Below are 19,968 nucleotides of genomic sequence, written 5' to 3' on the forward strand. Positions count from 1 at the left end.
GGGGATGTTTTTCTGCTGAAGCAACAGGAGATATTTGCAAAATAAATGCAATACTGGAGCAGTGCAAGTACCATCAGATATTGATCCATCATAGAATGCATATTATTGGTAAATGATTTTACTACCAAGAAGATAATAACTGCAAACACTCATTCAACCTACACAGAAGTTATGTTGTGAAGTGAGAAGCTGCTGGAGTCATTCAAATGATGCAATGGCCCCACAGTGTCCTGATCTCAACCCAATTGAGCAGATATGGAATTTGATAGAATAAAAATTTGACAAATCAAAACTTAATTCCAAAGAAACTTTATGAGAGTATACTGAAAAATCTGGAGTAAAATCCCAACAGAAACTTCCCTGAAAGATTGTCTGCAGTGATTAAAGCAAAAGGGGACAACACAAAATATTAACCAAGCATTTCCACTGAGTTTGTGTTGTACTAAATATAATAATTAAAAAATTCTGATGTATCACCTGTGATTTACCTTCTATTGTTCATTGAAAGTAGCCTGAAATCTAATTTTTGACTTTATCCTAGCACTTTTGCACCATACTGATGAAAGTGATAAGTGGAAATCAACATAGAAAGCATATCAAAAAAAGGCTGAGTTAGACCTGGCAGATTCTGTAGGAGAGGTTTGGAAACAGTATAGATAGGTGGAAAAGAAAGGTTATCAAAATCCTTCTCCTGATGAACAGGTTACACAATTCAAGATAAATCAAAACATTGTTGAAGGAAAGTTAACTCATATAATAATCAATGTATCAAAAAATGATAGATAATAATCCTCAGTCAAGATCCTTGACCTTAAACCTGTGTTATGGCATTGAAGTAGTTGGAAGGTTATCAGGAACTGTAACACAAACTTCAGAATTAATCTTAAACTGTGAAGAATTCAAATAGAATGTGATAAACAATGTTATCTTGGCAAACTGCTACAGAAAACTAACTACAGCAAATGAATAATGTGGAACCTTAAAATGAATAAATGGAGACATTTAAGACAGCATTACCAACTAAGAGAATAGCTAGAGATCTCACAAGTGGATTGATGCATGATAGTTTACATGCAAGATGCAATGATCCACATGGAAAATGTGGAACCTGGGAATTTAGACAGCATTAAACAAGAATAGCTATAGATCTAAGTGGAGTTACTGCATGAACTAGACATTTTTTGATAGTTGCAGGACAGAAGATAATTAATGAGATATATTTATCTTTATATAAAAAATGAGCTAAGCACTGTTCTCATCATGTCAGCTTAATTACAGGGAGTAAACAAAAAGATGGATCTAAGGGTGATTCGTGATTATACTTTAAACTCATCTATACTGTGACATTAAAAAGAAAAATGCCAAATAGAACTCATAAATTCTTGGGAATGTTTTTCTTATAAAAGCAATATGAATAAGGTTATCTTTTTTTCAGATTCTGTTGAACCTCATCTGGAGGTCAGACAGCAGATATGGTCTCCTTAATACAGAAATATTTTCTATATATTGAAAATATCAAAGAGGGTCACTAATATAATAATACACTATATGGCCAAAAGTATGTGGAAACCTGACCACCACACCCTTATGTGCTTGTTGAACATCTCCTTCCACTCTCCTGGGAAGGCTTTTCACTAGATTTTAGAACATGGCTATAGGAATTCACTCCTATTCAGCCACAAGAGCATTAGTGTTCCCACTGCTCCAGAGTCCAATGATGGTGTGCTTTACACCAACCACTCCAGCCAATGCTTGACATTGCGCATGGTGATCTTAGGTTTATGTGCAGCTGTTCAGCCATGGAAACCCATTTCATGAAGCTCCGAATAAGCAATTCTTGTGCTGACATTGCTTCAAAAAATAGTTTGGAACTCGGTAGTGAGTGTTGCAACTGTAGACAGATGATTTTTATGTGATATGTACTTCAGCACTTGGCAGTCCCATTCTAAGAAGTGGTAGACCACACTAGTTCACAGTAGAATGTTTGTCTATGCAGATTGCATGGCTGTATGCTTGATTTTATGCATGTGTTAGCAATGGTTGTGGCTAAAATAGCCAAACCCACTAATTAGAAGGAGTTTCCACATACTTTTGGTGATGTAGTGTATTTAGCTTAAAAAACATGAACTGTATAAAGATAGGTTTAACCCAGGTATTTGAAAGCCAAGTTGTAAAATATTACCAGTCTGTTTAAGTGGTGAAATGAAAGAAATTGAAAATATTAATATTAGAGGTGACAATTTAATATTTGGAAACTATAGATCCAGACTTGTTTTTGAATAAAATTAGTTTCTGATTATCTATAAATGTGTTTAATGGTTTGTATGATTATTTGGCATGTGTCACTAATGTGAATTCTGTTAAATGTTCATTCAGTAGAAATGTGAATGTGAAGAACTACAATAAATTTATTTTAATGATTTAACTGTTTATCAGTATGATCCTTATGAACCAAATAGTCTTTGAATGTATTTTCTTACATTTTTATGTCCTTATAAGAGAGTTTATTATACTAAAATACTGGTAATTCCTAAAAACTTCTTTCCATAAGCAAATTAATTAACTCTTATACATTAATTTTAAAGAAATAATTATAAGAAGTTGAACATCAAACTTAACAATGATATATTAAAAGCAAAACTGAAGTTTACTTTGTGAATTTGACCTTAAAACATAACCATGTGCTGAAAAGAGCATTAATAGTGTTACATATTAATTTTAAAAGCTGAAATTCAAATAAACAACAGTATTAAGAAAATAAATAAGTTTCTGCTGATAATAAGTAAGAGGTAATAAGTAAACGATGCATCTGGGATAAGTGATGGGGCAAACAAGAACCTAGAAATTATTAGTAACCTGATGATGGTTTTTCTAATTTTGGAATTGTTCTCCTGATTAGCTGCATTAATTCCAGAGGCTGCAGCCATCAGCAGAGAGGTCTTGTAACGAATCTGACTAGCAGCATTATTGTCTGTGTTGCAAATACTTAGGAAATGACAGCACTGAGTAAAGAAGTCAAACATAACATCAGAGGGTACATCAGATTGTAAAGCTAGGTTCCAGCACACTTTCATGTACCAACAACTTTCTTCTTGGATATCAACACTGTTGTTCTGATCCTGAGAAAAATTGTTAAATAAGTTTACAATAATAAATTTTAAAATTAAAAGGATAAAAAGTATTTATTTACAATGTATATTTATCAAATCTACAAAACTAATAAATAATATGTTACTTTGAATTCAACCAAGGTAACAAGTTTAACATTAAAAAATAGGATAATACATAAAATGCAAAATGAGAGTCTTATTTAGTGTAAGACCAAACAGAAGTTTTATTGTATGCTTTAAAGGTTGGTTTTATTTTACATTTAATACATTACCTTATAATAGGGTCATACCTACAAGACATCTTCAATAAAAATATGTAAATATTTTTCATACGTTTAACACAGTTCTTAAAATAAAGCTCTCAACAGCATATTTACAAAAAAATTTTAAATAAGTGCAACATTAAATTTCTGAACTCTTACATTTATCTCATTATTAACCAAATGTGCTCAGAATTGGTCTGTCAGATGGGCCTATATTGAAGAAAGAATAGAATGTTGACAGTAGTTCCAAATGTACCAAGTGTATCTACATGAAATATAGCAAAATATTTGAACTCAAGATGTGTCTGTGAATTGATGATGTCAGTCTGACCTAGACTGACAAATTGAAGCAAACAATGTTGTTCATGTGCAGAATGAAAATATTTTTGTCAATTTTGCAGTTTCCATTTTCCAATATCCCAAATTTATATCTACAACTTTTCTAGAATCTTTGTATACTTGGTCTGGTACTTACTTTCCCTTAGCATGAACCATCAGTAAATCAGCAAAGTAAGTTAAAATGAATAACAGATAACTTTGACATCAAATACATAATACCATATTAAATGGTACTCTATAAAAGGTATGCAGAGTATCATCTGAATGTAAAAATCATAAATTGAAACATTTTTCTTCTGGTTTAATTGAATTATTCAAACATACTACAGAGTTTATATATCCTAAAGAAAATTGCAATTAATGAAGAAAACATTAATACCACTTGAATATAAATTAACAAAAATGAAATTAAAAATATATAATCTAACAGTTGCTTAAAATTTTATAAATTATTTAATAATATGAGATATATGTAACTTAAAAGTAATCTTAGTTATCATCCATTATTATATATTAACTTTTACAAAATGTTTCATTAAAAATTCGTTTTCATAAAGTAATGTTTATTTTGCTAATTCAGTTGCTTTAAACTGAAACCAAATATTAGTTCAACTTTGAAACACTGACCTTTTGTATAGCCAAAAATAATCCTGCCTTATTCACACAACTCAGTATGTCTTTATAGAAATGACTGCCATTTTCTGAAATATGTATCCCAAAATCTTCTATACATTATTTCATAAAAGTCAATTTAGGAAAAGAAAATTTCTTTTTCAACTGTATGATATATATGAATTACAAAACATTCAAAAACTGATATTAAAACATTAAAAATAGATTTTTCAATACCTATACTAGTAATTTCTAAAGTGGGTAGTGGCATTTCTGAATTAAAAAGTCAATAAATGTGTCAATTGATCAAGAGAAAACAGTATTCTGAAACTTTGTGTGTTCTGACTTATGAAAAGATCACCACGAAATTTAGTTGAAGTAAAATGCAAACTAACGTGGCAGGGGTTTACTTTAGAGAGAGAAAAATTGTAAGAATTCTCTCTCCAACCAGGGTGTTCAGGAACGTCGTGGTTCCTCTTCATCCCCTTTCATGAAAGGTTATTAGGTTTAGTTTTATTTATTTATTTATTAAATAATTTTTGACTCTTTTTTTTTTTAGGTGAAGGAGGTCACTCTTAATGTTATCCTAGACCAAGGCAAAGGCAGTGCCGGAGAGAATGGCCAGGTCCCGTCCCGAAAGGCAGAAATCAAATAAATGTGAACATGAATTCAAACGACCCGAATCAGGGTCTTTAGTTGAAGTTGGCAAGCACATGCTATTTATTCTTGTTGAAGTTGTTTTCATTCCCTTACACTAAATTTTGGTTGTCATGCTCTATGAAGGTTTTAGCTATGTAAATGATCATTAGAAAAGGATTTAAAACACATTTTACTAGCACTATGTTGAACACACTATGTAATAATGTTAAAGTTTAAAAATAAATTTATGAACATGTAATAAAAAATGTTTTATATTCTATAATCAAGGTGTTCTCCTTTTTGTGCTCAAGTCAAAGTTGCTATGTGATACACTTTTAATTCTGGATATGATAACTAATTAGTTTTACCTTCTGCCCTCACATTCACTGCACAGTTTCAACATATATTTTCACCTTTGTGTTTTCTTTACTGCTTTTTGGTCTTGATGTTAAGATATTAATAATTGATTTCAGTGTCATATTTAACAATAAGTAGAACATTTATTCATAATATGTACTTTCAATATTGGAACATGGAAAGCTAATTAGAATACATTTCAACTACAGGCCTATTCTATTAGAACCACTTTACTGGACAACCCATAGCCACAAATTCTGAATGCTTTCTTTGGTCTCAAAAGATGTATAACATTGGATGTTAATGTTGATATTTTATTTTATATAGCATTGAAATGTTTTAGTTACTTCTTAATTTATTTTTATAAAAAATATCATGATTTTATGTTTCACTTTATATTTTTGAAATTTTATTTGCTCCTAAGATCTTGATAAATAACTTATTTTTATAAAGATGTAATATCACATGAAACATCAGACAAACTGAAAAATTTTATAAAGCCATACTGAGAAAAATCTAAACTTTTATGCAGTTAATTTTTATTTCAGCAATTTAACACATTATACCCATGTACTTGCATCTGAGGTGTTTTATGTATTCACAATAAGTCTTATATATGATCAGTAAATTTGAAATTAATTTCCAGTGTTATTCAAAACAAATAGCAACTGCTCATCAAAATTAATTCAATATAGTAAAAAACAAGCACTCAACAACATTCATTTATACGAGTGGAGGAGAGTGACAGACATGAAAATTGATATTGACACAAAGATTTTCTCAGCTTGTATCTGAAAAAAGTTGTTTTATTTCAAACAGTTCTCAACGTTTTTCATAATTTTCTGGCTCAAGAAATAAGAAGTATGCACAAAGACAAATCATTATGGATACTGATAGAATGGATAAAAGTATTTTGTTGTGATTATTAAGAAATCTCTGAACCACACTCAAGTTTAGATTGTATTTCTAAAATTTTAGAATTGAAAAGTCATAAAAGTGTTTTAGCTTTGAATAAAATTCATTTACAGAACCAAATGCAGTTTGGTGACCTTATTAATATATATATATATAAATAGCTGAAATTAAAATAACAGTACATTTCAGGATTCAGTTAGAGACAGAGCTTTAAATTGGACATAAGAAGATAGTAAACTTGCAATTCTATTCCAGTTTAGAGAAAATTTACTTAAAACAATAAGAGTTTATAGTGCCTTGCTTGGGCCTGTTCCTTGTCATATACCTCTAGAGTGGGGCTATATTCATTTTGAAGTTTGAAACAGAGATGTGTATAAGTTAATATGAGTTGAAAGTTTATCCTCATTGAGCAAGTATAATGGAAATACTTATTAGCTAAGAAAATCTAATTAATTTAGGATACCACATTAAGACTTTGGTCTGATTTAACAGTGTAAAATCATCATTATTCTTGTTCTTGTCTTCAGTTGGTATGGACATACTTATGACCTGCTCCAAAAGCCAGTTACAATCAGGCAATAATCAACATAGAAGACATTAGATAGTAGAAAAAACCTGAAACTACCTGAGGATGTCATGTCCACTATAATGAATTCATGAGAAACATGGGGAGCTAGCACCCCCTGACTTATTAACAGGGCACATAAGAATAAGATAAATTGATACATTATTCTTGAAACCTGACATATGGTACCAAAATAATATCTACATAATGTAAACAATTTCCATTAAAAATGAAGTTAATCAGAACCACACCAAATGCATTAACATTATCAGAAGAAAAACAATGAATAATAGAAGGGAAAGAACTACAATTACCACCACTGTGACATACAACAATGATGGAAAATAAATGAGGGAGGAATATATACACCTGTAATACACGTGTGAGGACTTACTTTGATTGGTTCTGCTCTAAATCCAGTTCCCAGCTGGAAGTGAGACATCAAAATGGAAGTTCACCCCTTCAATTGGTCTTACATTTCATATTCTACACCAGCAGAATAGTACCTCCCTATTCTCAGTTGAATGATTTTATAGTCATTTTCATATTTTGTTTGCATTTAATTTACCCATTCAGGAGGATGCCTTCAAGGTCTACCACTCTATAAGTTTGGAACTAGAAAGTGGTAAAGTTTGTCAAACTACCAAAAGAAAAGGGAGGTAAAATGTGGTGGAGAATCCAGAGGAACAACAACACCTGAGACAGTGAAATGGATGACCACAAAGTCTTATTTTTAAAAGCAGACTATACTGATTTATTAAATACAAAGTATAGTGGAGATGACAGCTATTCTCTTTCACTTTACATGCATGGTCAATGGGTGGGTTACAGTCCAGGACAGGCAAACTTATGAAGTAATTATATCATGAAAATAAGCCTACAAGCAACCTTGTGGAACATCCCATCTCTGCAGTGTGATTGCATGGTCAAGGAATTATAAAATGCAAGTCAACACAGATTAATTCTGCATATTTAAACAGTTAAAGAATACCTGGTCAGGCAACATGTGCCACAGGGAAGGATCCAAACAATAAACATTAATAAAATGAAAAAGGGCCCCTGAAATGGAAAGATAAAAACTTACCAAGTCAAACTCCCATTGAATTCTGATATTCGAGAATGGCTAAAGGTGTAAGGGGAGGAAAATCATGATCTAATGCAAATAGTGAGAAACAAATGTATCATGGTTAGTAAACATGCCCAAATGAAGAAGAGCCTTCAAAGGACAATAAATATGAAACTCTAATGAAAAGATAAGATGTTGAATTGGGTGAGATGACACTCAGAACAAAGTATAGGAGTAAGATGATAAAGAGGAAAAGCAACTAAATGAAGAATTGAATCCAACTGGTGATGAAGAACAGAGAAAGAATACAAATAGAGAACAGTTGCCAAGAAAGAAAGAGATAAGAACAACACCACAGAAGGAAGCTGCACACAGTATAACAGAGGAGAGCACATACAGGACACAGAAATCAACCCAGATCAGGCCAAATATAAAGGTGTAAAAGAAAATGAAGGGAAAGCAGCTATACAGAGAAGTTATCCTCAAGAGCTGCCAAAGTGTGAGAAAATTATCTGGAGAAAGGTGAAGGTATGAAGGAAGATAAAAAGTATGTAAAACACTGATGGCAAATAATAAACTATCAAAGGTGAATAGGAGAAGAAAATAAGACAGAAGGTAAAACATGAAATACTAGAAAAGTGGTCTGAATGTAGAAAAAATGAGGCACCACAGGACCACATCAAGATGGGCAGCTTGCTGCAACAGACAACAAATTCAGAAGAAACACATCTACAGGTAAAGTGTAGAAAATTGAAATACATGTGGATTAGGAAAAATAAAAGGTGTGAGACAGGACCATTCAAAAACCCGAGACTGAGAAGACAGTAGACTTCCAATCCAAAAATTAAGAGAGAAAATCTGAATGATGAAAAACAGTCTGTTGATCAATAAAAACCCTGGACCCAGAAACCAACAATGGAAAAATTCCATTTGTGTTTAGAATTATCCACGTAAAAAGTGTGGATGAAACAAACCACAAAATAGTCTAACCACAAGGTATCCAGATCACCTTGTCAATGACCAGAGGAAACCAGACAAGATCTAAATGCTGAGAATCCTCAAGGGATCCTAGGTATGATAAACCTAGGCACATTGATTCAATAAATGAGGGGGATGCCAATACCCAGCTTTAGTTGATCAGGAAATCTACTAAAAAGAACACATATGCTATAGGGAAAACACCTGAAACATAACATATCTGATTGACAAGTTGAAGAAAAGAGTGCAAGGTGATAAGCTGTAACAGACCAAAAAAGGAACGTGCTGTAAAAATAGAGTCTAAATTTTCTTCTTCATCATGATAGGCCTCCTCAGAAACATGGTCAGACTATAATTACTGATGATCCAAAATTAAAACTTTCTGAACAGATACATTTGATCCAGCATTCTGGAAAGTCATGCCATGTGCATTTTCAAGTATAATGAGAATATTGCTGTCTGCCACATTAAATCTCAGATTCATAGTAGGTACATGAAATTTGGAAAGGAGAATTTAGTTGAATGCAAAGTTATAGAAATAATTGAAAACAAATGTAAAACATAGAAAAAAATGTAAGATTAAATTTTCACGAGAAAAGTGACAAAGAACAATAAAAAACTGTAGTCCAATTCAAAAAATTAAACATGTCTAAACTGTGTCATGACAATCCAGAAAGTAAGGATTAAGCAGGATTAGCAGAGGGAGATAGTTATGCCATTTTAAATAGTGTAATACTATTGGTGAAGAATAGTCACATGATATTTATATGTTTATAAATAGTGCAAAACTGGTAAAGTATAAAGATGGATGTATTGATAACTAAAATTGTTTTAAATAATGTAGTCAACAACTGAGATAGCTTTTTATCTGAGAAGATGTAAGTGTTTTGGAAGTCATCTACACCTATGTCCTAAGGATGAGAATTCATAGACCAGAAAGATGGTAGTTTCATGTTCTAAAGTGTGGCAAATGCATCTATGCAGAGGAGTTTCCCATACAAGAGCATGATCACTGGAAAACTTGATGATCTAGAGATAACTCCGTGTAAAGGACCTTTTTCAGACATGATGACCAATTCAAAGCAAGATTCAAAGCACTGGGGATATAGAAACCTGAGAGCTGTATCAAGTGATTATGGGTTAAGAATAGGAGCTCCAAAGTCCAAAAACAAATGAATCTAGATTTGTTGGAGTGCACCATAACCACCTTCTTACTTATAAGATGTAGGAAATGAGACATAGCTCAATAAACAGCTATATGCTCCAAGACATTGACATAAAACACAGATTCAACCAATGACCAACTCTTGGAAATCTCCTAGGTATTGAGATATGCACCTAAACTCACAAGAGAGGCATTAATAAGAAGATGCAGGTCTTGATAAGGATGAGGAAATGAAACCACAGCCTTAGTATTTTCTCTGTCAAACCATCAAGCATGGCCATTCTTAAGGGGAAAAAAGTATCTAATGGATCCAAGCTGAAGTTCCCCTGATTGTGGAATTTCCATTGGAGGGAACTTATGTATGTATGTATGAGGGGTATGAAAGCTGTTAGAGAAGCCCATATCCCAAAAACAGATGAAACATTTTGAACTGGAAGAGAATGGGAGAATATGACCACAATTGTCAACTACTTCATATTTTAAATACATAGTGAAAAGGACTGGGCTTGACTAAAGTGGGAATAAAAAAATCTCCAAAGTGAACCAAATACTATATAGGGGTATAGACAGTCTTCTCTACTTTCATTAATTAAACAACAGAAGCTGCCTACTCTAGGCACTAATGAGTGTGATCAGAAGGTGTCAAACAGGAAGGAGCCAGAATTATGTGTATGTTTTTGTTATAGCAAAGCCACCAAGGGGAATTGAGCCCCTGATTTTAGCACAGTAAATTTAAAGGCTTACTGCTGTCCCATCAAGGAGTTAAGAACACAAAAACACACCAATCCTGGGTAAACTTAAATAAATGAGGTTTGAGAGCTGAAAACATGAAGGTAGGCATCTGCTATCTTGAACTTGGCCATCCAGAGACCTGGAAGGAAAACCCAATGAAGAAACAGAAATGACTCCAAGATACAAATAAGTAGGATACAGAAACTGGTATAGACAGGAAAAATTAATGACAGACCTCCAACCCCTGGTGTTTCTAGGGACAAAAAATATGAAAGTAAACATCCAGGTGAATGGGAAACACTAGCTCAATAGCTACTTTGAGAAGAAGGTATCTCACTAACTTGGACAGATAAGAATTTGAGAAAAGATCTCTGAGAGGAAAAGAGAATAACTAGAAATAAGGACAGAGGAGATTGCAGATAGAATTGAAGATAGGAACCCTCTGCCAAAATCCACAAAACCCATGGAGTAGTAGTGAAGGTCTTCCAAATGTCAAGAAAGCAGTGCTGTTTGCTTCCACACACAAGACCTTGTCCCACTGTGTAAACACTAACACTGCAGTCAACATTCTTGACATGTACAGAAAACATGATGATAAGGATGAGAATATTGAGATATAAGTAAAGAATGAGGTATGGAAATGGGAACCATGAATAAAATCAGAAGCTGTGGAGAAAGAAGGTTGCAATAAACAGTTAGCAAGAAATGATAAGGAAGTATGCAAACTGGTCAGGTTAACATGGTCTCCAAAAATGGCCCTCAAAATGGTGTATTGCAAAAACAGAACCCTCCTTATGCTCTTGAGGGAAGAGGGGAGAAAAACCTCTTCAAGCAGTACATTGCATCTTTTCCAGAAATCAGGAAAGTAAACAGGAAAAGAGTCAGTGAAGAGCACTTCACCAAGGTCAACTACAGAAAAGATCTGAAGTCCTCTGAAAAATTATTGAGAGAAAGATGAAAGGCCTTCTATAAAAGGTGAAAAGATGAGAGGTAACATAAAATGTAAGTAAGACAAATCCTCTTGAGAAAGTGGTACATATGTTTCAGAATTAGAACTCTTGAGAGGTAACAGCAGACCTAATTGTTGGAAGTCCAAATATGGATTTGAAAAGTTATGAAATGCTAAAGCACTCTGGTCAGAAATACAATGGGGTTGAAGCATGCCAAACTTCAAAGTTAATTGTGACAATAACTCCTGTATGTGAACCTCAATGTCGTAAGAAGATGTCACACCTCACACAGAAGGGGAGGAAAAGAGTAGAAGATTGAACCTCTTCCAATGGTTCAAATGTGGCTGTGTGGCAAAGGCTGTCTAAATCACCCTCATCTTGAACATTCTCCTCAGACTAGAGAGGCACTGGTCATACTAGAGAAGGAGGCACAGGTCACACATGAGAATCTAACTCCAAGTGAACCAAGGTTTGCACTTTTGTGGCAGACAAAGCCGATCCAAAAGTCTGGGTAACAAGAGCTTGTATATCCCCAGTGAGTTCAGGAACAGGGGTGGCAATAATGGTAAACTGCAAATTTATAAGTTGTGTGGAAAAGTAACTAAAGTTATAAACACATCAAAGCACAAAAATTACCAAAGCAAAATTGTTAAAAAAAAAATCAGAACAATTATGAAGAAAATCTGAAACATCAAGATATAAGTACTGAAAGAAAGTAAGAAACACATCTGATTCATATGGTTCCAATCAATGTAATGGAGTTCACATAAAGTAGTACAGAGAGAGCCAATTGCTGCAGGAGAATGTGTCATGTTCCTATTGGTGGATTGTCGCATTCTCTATGTTATGCTAAATGAGCAGCTCAAATTTATGAGGTGTAAATGTTAGTATATCAAGCAATAAAATTTCTTTTTAGTGTATTAAAGGTATGCATCATAACAAAAATGGCTGCATTCACTTGTCAGTAATCCCACTGCCAGAAACTAGCAATGTAAGGAGGTTGGCTGACACAGGTGTATGTGTGTACACTGTTCCATTTGAAACTACATGGGCTGGACATTGTGAAGTGCTTAGTGTAAGCATATTCTTGCAGCATAGGAATAAATGAATTTTCCACTAATTCTGTGAAATATGACACACTGGGGATAACATTAAATGTTACACTAAAGAGGTCTATAAGATCCTGAACCTACAAAAACGTCTTTCCAGATTTACAGTAATTCTCCAAGAATAGAAAGCATTGCAAATATAGGACCCGAAAGTGCATCTAGTAGCTTTAATCATCCTGATGAGCACCAATGCGACAGTTTATGCCAGCAAGCAACCTGCAACATACATCATCCTAAATACTTTTGTTAAATCTGCTCCAATTGGATTCAGTACATTGACAGTGGTATTACCGTGTCCAGTCCTTGATTGGTAATGGGCTAGATTAACTTGTAAGCTACCTGCAAAACTGAACAGGAACAACAAAGATGGCCATCAGTGACTGATATCAACTGTTGATCCAGGAAAACTGGCAACCTTATGAAAGTAACATGCAGGATGTACAGAGGATTAGAGAGGCTCTCTGAAAAGCTCTGCCCATGGTGATAATGTAACTTGAACTGAAAGATCTTCTTTCATCTCTTTAAGATGTGTTTGCAATTTTTAATATTGAAAATTAGTGTTTGTAATGTTATCTGTATAACTTCCTTTTCTCTCTTATAATCTGTTCCATTGTGTTTTCAATGCATTCAATTTATAATATTTAGTTTTATGTTACTTTCAGTTGAATCATTCTGTAATTAGTTTTGTTAAATTTCTTGGGATTAGTAAATATTTTGATTTTCTACTATCTTTGGTGCTTGCTGTATTTTGCTTGTTTCTATTTACATAATTTTTATTACCAGTTCATGCATTTAGTTTTATTTTTGTATCTTCAGTATAGTGATATCTTTAAACTTGTTTTAGTTTTATTTATTCTTATGTAATTTTAGTCAAGTAAGTGTTCTTTTAGTTAGCTTTCTCATGACTTGATGGTTTTATATCATTCTTATATTAAAAGTCAGAAATTGAGCTACACATTGGATTAAGCCTGATCTCCAAATAAAATCCAAGTGTGAAGACAGGACAGAAAGAGCAGAATGAAGTACCAAAGAACAAGACTGCTGAATAAGGGAGGGAGACAGATGAAGTAGTAGCATATGGGTAAGATGTAGCTGGAGAAGTCAAGGAAACCATGGCTGAGCCAGAGAGTAAGGAGCAATCAGGACTTGACATGGAGTGATATGGATGGTCAAAATCATCTGGTAGCAAAATAATGAAGGAACAGACCAAAACAGAGGTAGTTTGTGGTTGAGGGATGTTGCAAAAGTATTGATGTGAGGAGTACCACACTGAATGCAAAGACACCAGTAAACAAGAGTAATGAGAGACTATTTCAATGGAAAGATTTTGTCTGGACATGAAATACGATCCACAATAAGATTGAAAGCCCACAAAACATGACACACAATGATATGGATATTTTGGGGTGGGCCCAGAAATATTATCCAGTGTATGAAAATATTGATATGAAAATATTGGGATAAGCAACACACTGGAACTGTCAGAATGACTCATTATGAAGCAGACCTATTCCATCTAGCTCTGAAATTAAGCCAGTTTTATTTAGATATACAACACTATAACAACCTTTTGATCATGGGTATCATCTTATTAGCCCTTTTATGAACCAATTCTCACATTCTAATGCCCTTCCTAGGGTAAAAAGCACAAGACTAAGCACAACACTCCAAACGAGGCCTAACATATGACTTTTACAGTGAAATTATAACGTCTTTAGACTTATATTTAGTAATAACTGCTGTATCCATCCCCTAGACAGAAGTTACATAATTTCATGATTAATGAAAGATTATCTTAGCACATGAAAAGTTGCTTTCCTTAAACACAATCATAAAAATGCCTATAAGAACTGCAAAACACAAAATAAAGAGCCACAAATATGCATGTATCTCTGTATGGACCCAACAAACTGTCACACCAAATTTAGTTGAAGATTTATCAACAGGGAGAGAAATAGTCATAAAAGATGCTTAAGCAAAACACAAAACTGAAAATATGTATGTATTTCCATTTGGACCCAACAAACCTTCAGGAGATGAAGGTGGTAAAAAACACAAAAATGTCCATATAAACCACAAAACTGAAAATTTTTATGTACCTCCACATGAACCCAATTAACCTCCACACCAAATATGGTGCAGATCCATCCACAACCTGCAAAGTCGATACATGGACATATAACAGACAACATTCAGTTCTATTTATAAAAATTTCAGTAGATACAACCTAAAACCTTATATGCTCTGTCATTAAGAACACCATATTGCTTGGATAACTTAAGATATTGATCAATTAGAACTTCATGATCCTTTTCATCCATTATGCAGTTAAGTTTATTCTCATCAAATTACACTTATAACTTTAAAGTTTAGTTCAGTTTCGTTGTCCTTAAGATGCATGTATGAAATAATTAAGACCATCCTTGGCTGTACCCTTAAATGTTAGGTGAGAGAGAATCTGCTTGGCCACAATTACAGTCTTGGTTGTGAAGGCTAGCATTTTACAAAAATTTACTTTTCTAAAAGGTGAATGTACAATGAAAGCCTTATAGAACCAAATGGTTCTTTGTTGTCCATATGTTATCTTATATTGGACGTTCATTTTTAACTGACTAGATACTTGTACCAATTACACAGTGCAATAAAATTATTTACAAAAATAGTTACTTTTATTGCTAGCAGCACTTTGCATAAAATAAAGTTTTTTTTGGGACTGGTGAATGCTCACACAACTGAGTGTTAACTGTTGATGTTATTTACAGGCTGTATGTTTAATATATATGTTACATAGAATTCTGTTTAAGTATAAGAGATAAATTCAATCTATCTATTTATTACATTTTGTATCATTTAGACATAGATGTATTTTTAAATATAAAATAATAAACAGGGGTACTGATAATATTGTGTGGTTAATATTATCAATGTCTTTAACACTACTATCGTTATTGAGGTAATACTAATTTTATCACTACCTGTCAGTTAAGTATGATTTTCTTAAGATCAAAATAAAATGAAAATACTTACCATATTCTTCCAGATAAAAGCAAGTTAAGCATTTCATAACACAGAAGTGTAAAGATGCATTACTAGGAGTGATGGTACTACATGCCAAAATGTTTTTGAACACTTCTATAGCAAAGGTACTTTTTCCAATGTTTCTTGCTAGTCTACATACATGACAAAGCACAGAAAATACATTATCTTTTTCTTTACTACCACCAGCATTATCTTTCTTTTCTGTTGAAAAAAAAAGTATTTTGTAAAATAATAAAATCTTATTTTTATTTTACTTTTATACAAATTTTCTGAAAGTTAGAATCCAATAAAGTACACTTAAATTTTAAGCTTAACAAAAAACAATACAACAAGCCATTCAGTAAATTTAGGCTACCACTCATAACAACAAATAATCACTCAATATAATGAATAATGAATTTCAAATGTAAAGCCTTAGTATTCCATATCTAGACATTGTGATGTGTTATTAAAAGATTTTTAGCATCTGCATTAAAAAGAGACTTATTTGTCCATGTGGTAAATAATTTTATCACAATCTTTTTTATTTAATGTAGTTGCACTTTGTAAGTAAAATATCTCTTAGTTTACAAACTATGTAATACTCTTGTCTTTTTAACAAACAAACATGAAATATTTATTTGGTTTTGAAAACTTTTTATCCTAATGAAACAATTTTAAAAATATAAATACACTTCTATTCTACTTCTTATCTAATAATATACACATTATGAGAATGCTTACTTAAAAGTTTATACAAAGTCTCCAAAACTGGAAAGTTAAAAAACATCTTTTTCTTAAAAATATTTAAGAAATGGGTCATTCCATATCAAATCATCCAGGGAGCTGCAGGTGACCCCCACGGAATTGAAGTTTTTTTTCAAGTAAACAATGTATGGTCAGAGGATACTTAAAAAAATATAATTCAAAAAGTAGGTTGAACACCTTCCTGATTTTTTTTGTAGATCATATTCAGAAATGCAAGAATATATGGTAAAAATCTGAAAAGGCTGAATAACTGGTGACATGGTCAAACTGTGGCCTGAAGTAGGGCTATTTTTAGCTAAATCATAAAAAGTTGCATGCAACCAAATTTTTTACAGGAGATCTAATAGACTTTTAATTGCTGATTTATCAACTGATATGTTATAGAAAATTTGAAAACAAAATTCAGCTTTGTATCATATTAAGTCTTAGAGCTATGGCTTATTAAATAAACCAATGTTTTATACGATTTAGGGTTTTCAGGTGATTTTCAGCTTCTCTATGAAAATCCTAAGAGAGATAAACTTGGTTTGAGACCATTTTTGAATTCTGTGAGATTAAATTAGTCAGTGTAGCAAATTTCAGCCTTCTACCAGCATTACTCTTGCAGCTTTAAGCAGCCAAAGTTCCCCGAAAATGATTTGCCAAAAATAATAAAAAATAAATATTAAATTTTACAGTGCTGTAAATCAGAAACTATTAGAGATATTTATCTAATTTTTGGCAATTTTTCATTATTTGTGTAGATGAACACATGTGCATTTTTTCAAGGCATTCTGAAGGGGTCACCTGGAAAATTTTCCAAAATCTGGATGATTTGACATGGAATGACCCACATTTGTTCTACACAATTATAAGAGCTTATTATCATGAAGTGATATAACAATTATTTTGAAAAATACTTATTATCTAAACCAATGTTTCTCAACTTTTTCAATACCAAGGGACTGGGTAGCTGCTTCTCTAAACTGTCACATACAACTAAAACACGAATAAGATGAAAAATCATTGCATTTGTACATGAATTTTCTATCAGTTTTTTGTAAAACCTCCTGAAGTGGTCAAATGGATGTAAGACACTGGCACTGGTTTACAGAGCAGCATTGAGAAACATTAATTTAAATATAATGTATCACAACAATATTTCTAAATGCAAATGTTGGAATAGTTACCAAATGATGCTAGGGCTTCTTGAACTGCTTTATCATCCTCTTCCAAAATGGCCAATTTTAAATGTAAATAAACATTCACAAGGTTTGCTGGGTCAATGTTCTTTGCCTCAGAAAGTAGAGATTTAGCTTTCTTAGTTTCTTTTAGTTCAATGCAGCAAAATGCAAAACTTTGCAAGACTTTCAATAAAGCTTGCATTACAGCTTGTGTTTTATTCACATCTTCCAGCTCATCATATACTTTTAATACAAACTCATGCCACTTAATTGCACCTATATAGTCACACTTTTTAAATCTCTTGGATGCATTTTCTGTCATCACACAAAAAAAATCTTGAATAAAATTAAGTTGTATTTTTTTAGATTCTACCAATTTTAAGAATTGGGTTCCACATAATGCAGCTTTTTCTGTGTCTCTTTGGAAAAAATAAAATTTTGTGAGCAAAACAAGTAGCTCAGCTTTATCATTAACTTCCTCTGCTCTGCCAAATTGATGTTCAAGAATGTTAACTGCCAGACCCAAATAACCATGGTTTAACAAAAAATGGCTCAGTTCTACAGTTTTTTTAGTTTCTAGGTGAGGTAGTTTTTGCACTGCATGTAAAGCTTCAGAAACAACATATTCATTGTTGCTATGAACTATAATCTGTAACCTTTTGAATTCAATTTCAGGATCAGCAAGTTCTGTATGAGCCAGTTCTAAGGTATGAAGAGCCTTCTGCCAATATTGTTTTGTATCCCATAGGAGGTAGGCCTCAACCATTAGTTTTAATGTGTTTGATTGTTGATCTTTACCGACACTATTCTCACTTTTGCCAAGTTCAAAACTTTCTTTTAACCAAAAAATAGCTTCTTCATATTCCTTCTGGTTGAAGTTTTTTAGACCAATATTATAGCAAAGTAATGTCAAATATCTTTGTTGCACAGGAAAATTACTCATTTTGTTTTTGACTTGCTGAAATAGTGCATAAGCTTTGTCATGTACAACACTATTTGTTTTCCAGTAAAAATTTACCTCAGTGTTATATATAGAAAGTAGAAGTGATCTTTGCTCAACGAATTTACTTAAAGAATCTTTTTCTTTTACAGCACTATCTGAATAATTCAGTACTGCCTGTAGATCATTCATGCAATTGTTTGATATTTGCAGCAACTGTTTAAGTTGTTCAATTATTATAGTCTCACTTGACAAGATAACACTTATTGTCTTCAACGAGTAATTTAAAATGCTTTTGAGACTACTTAAATTCTGAGGTGTTTCAAAGCACGACTTACCTTTATTTTTTACTAGCTTTTGTGAAACTAGAACAAGAACAGCAACAAAGTAAAAATTTATTTTGGAATTATCGTCATCAGTTGTCTCAATATAGTTTTCAGTATTCATAATGAAATTTACGCATCTACTTAAAAATGAATCTAAAGTATGCTTATGTTCTAATACCTTTAAAGTGTTTCCTGACGTAAATGTTTCAATAATCTTACTGAGGAATTCTCTTAGGTTTTCCAAAAAACTGAATTCTACTTCCTTTTCTTTTCCCTGTATGGCTATAAAAGCGTCAGGGAAACATTTTGTATTACGTTTAGATTCAGAAGTTCTAGAGAAGTTCTTATCCAGATTATTTATTTCGTCATCTGTGGCACTGATACCATCAAAGTTTATAACTGGAGTGACGGAAGAACTACATTCATGTAAACGTGAAATTGTGCCGATATTTATTTTCTGCTCGTTAACTGTCAGAGCCAATAAGTCCTCGTGTCTTCGCGTACTGTTATTATCCATATTTTCGTCAACCATTAAAACACCGGTGACACGCAGACGACATAGTTTTACATTAGCATCATCTACTGCCAACAGACGTAATAATAATAATAAAAAAAGTAGTGGCTACAAAATCAAGTAACTTTTGATTATATTAACAAGTGTTTGTAAAGAATTAATTCGATTTATTTTTGAGAGTGCACTGTATTTTAATAAGATTGGAAAATAAAAACATAAAAATATTTTGAATTATGTATTTTAGATACCTAATTTACAAAACGTGAGAGTTGTACCTAACTATTGTTAACTTGATCAACATGATTTTTAATGCAACTCAGTATGATTGACTGCATACATTTTACTGATGAAATAAATCTGAGCCTTAAAAATGATTTTCACACAGCGTATTTTTATCAGTATTAAGGATTCTTTCGAATGTGCATATATGTTAACTTCT

General features: G+C 32.5%; 1 protein-coding gene across 3 annotated transcripts; it reads right to left on the reverse strand.

The window, feature by feature from the left end:
* Positions 1-2,725: 2,725 nt before the first annotated feature.
* On the reverse strand, positions 2,726-19,593 carry LOC143253127 (testis-expressed protein 11-like). 3 transcript variants are annotated; one of them, XM_076506444.1, is made up of 4 exons: positions 17,756-19,593; positions 15,828-16,040; positions 4,340-4,413; positions 2,726-3,119 (listed from the first exon to the last, which is right to left on the reverse strand). In XM_076506444.1, the coding sequence occupies exons 1-4, from the start codon at positions 19,545-19,547 to the stop codon at positions 2,733-2,735; spliced, it is 2,466 nt and encodes an 821-aa protein (XP_076362559.1). In that variant the 5' UTR covers positions 19,548-19,593; the 3' UTR covers positions 2,726-2,732. The 3 variants fall into 3 exon arrangements, with proteins under 3 accessions (XP_076362559.1, XP_076362558.1, XP_076362560.1); XM_076506443.1 differs by having other exon boundaries at positions 4,340-4,434; positions 17,756-19,587; XM_076506445.1 differs by lacking the exon at positions 4,340-4,413 and having other exon boundaries at positions 2,961-3,119; positions 17,756-19,587.
* Positions 19,594-19,968: the final 375 nt, after the last annotated feature.

This window comes from Tachypleus tridentatus, chromosome 6 (assembly GCF_004210375.1).
Source record: "Tachypleus tridentatus isolate NWPU-2018 chromosome 6, ASM421037v1, whole genome shotgun sequence".
NCBI lineage: Eukaryota > Metazoa > Arthropoda > Merostomata > Xiphosura > Limulidae > Tachypleus > Tachypleus tridentatus.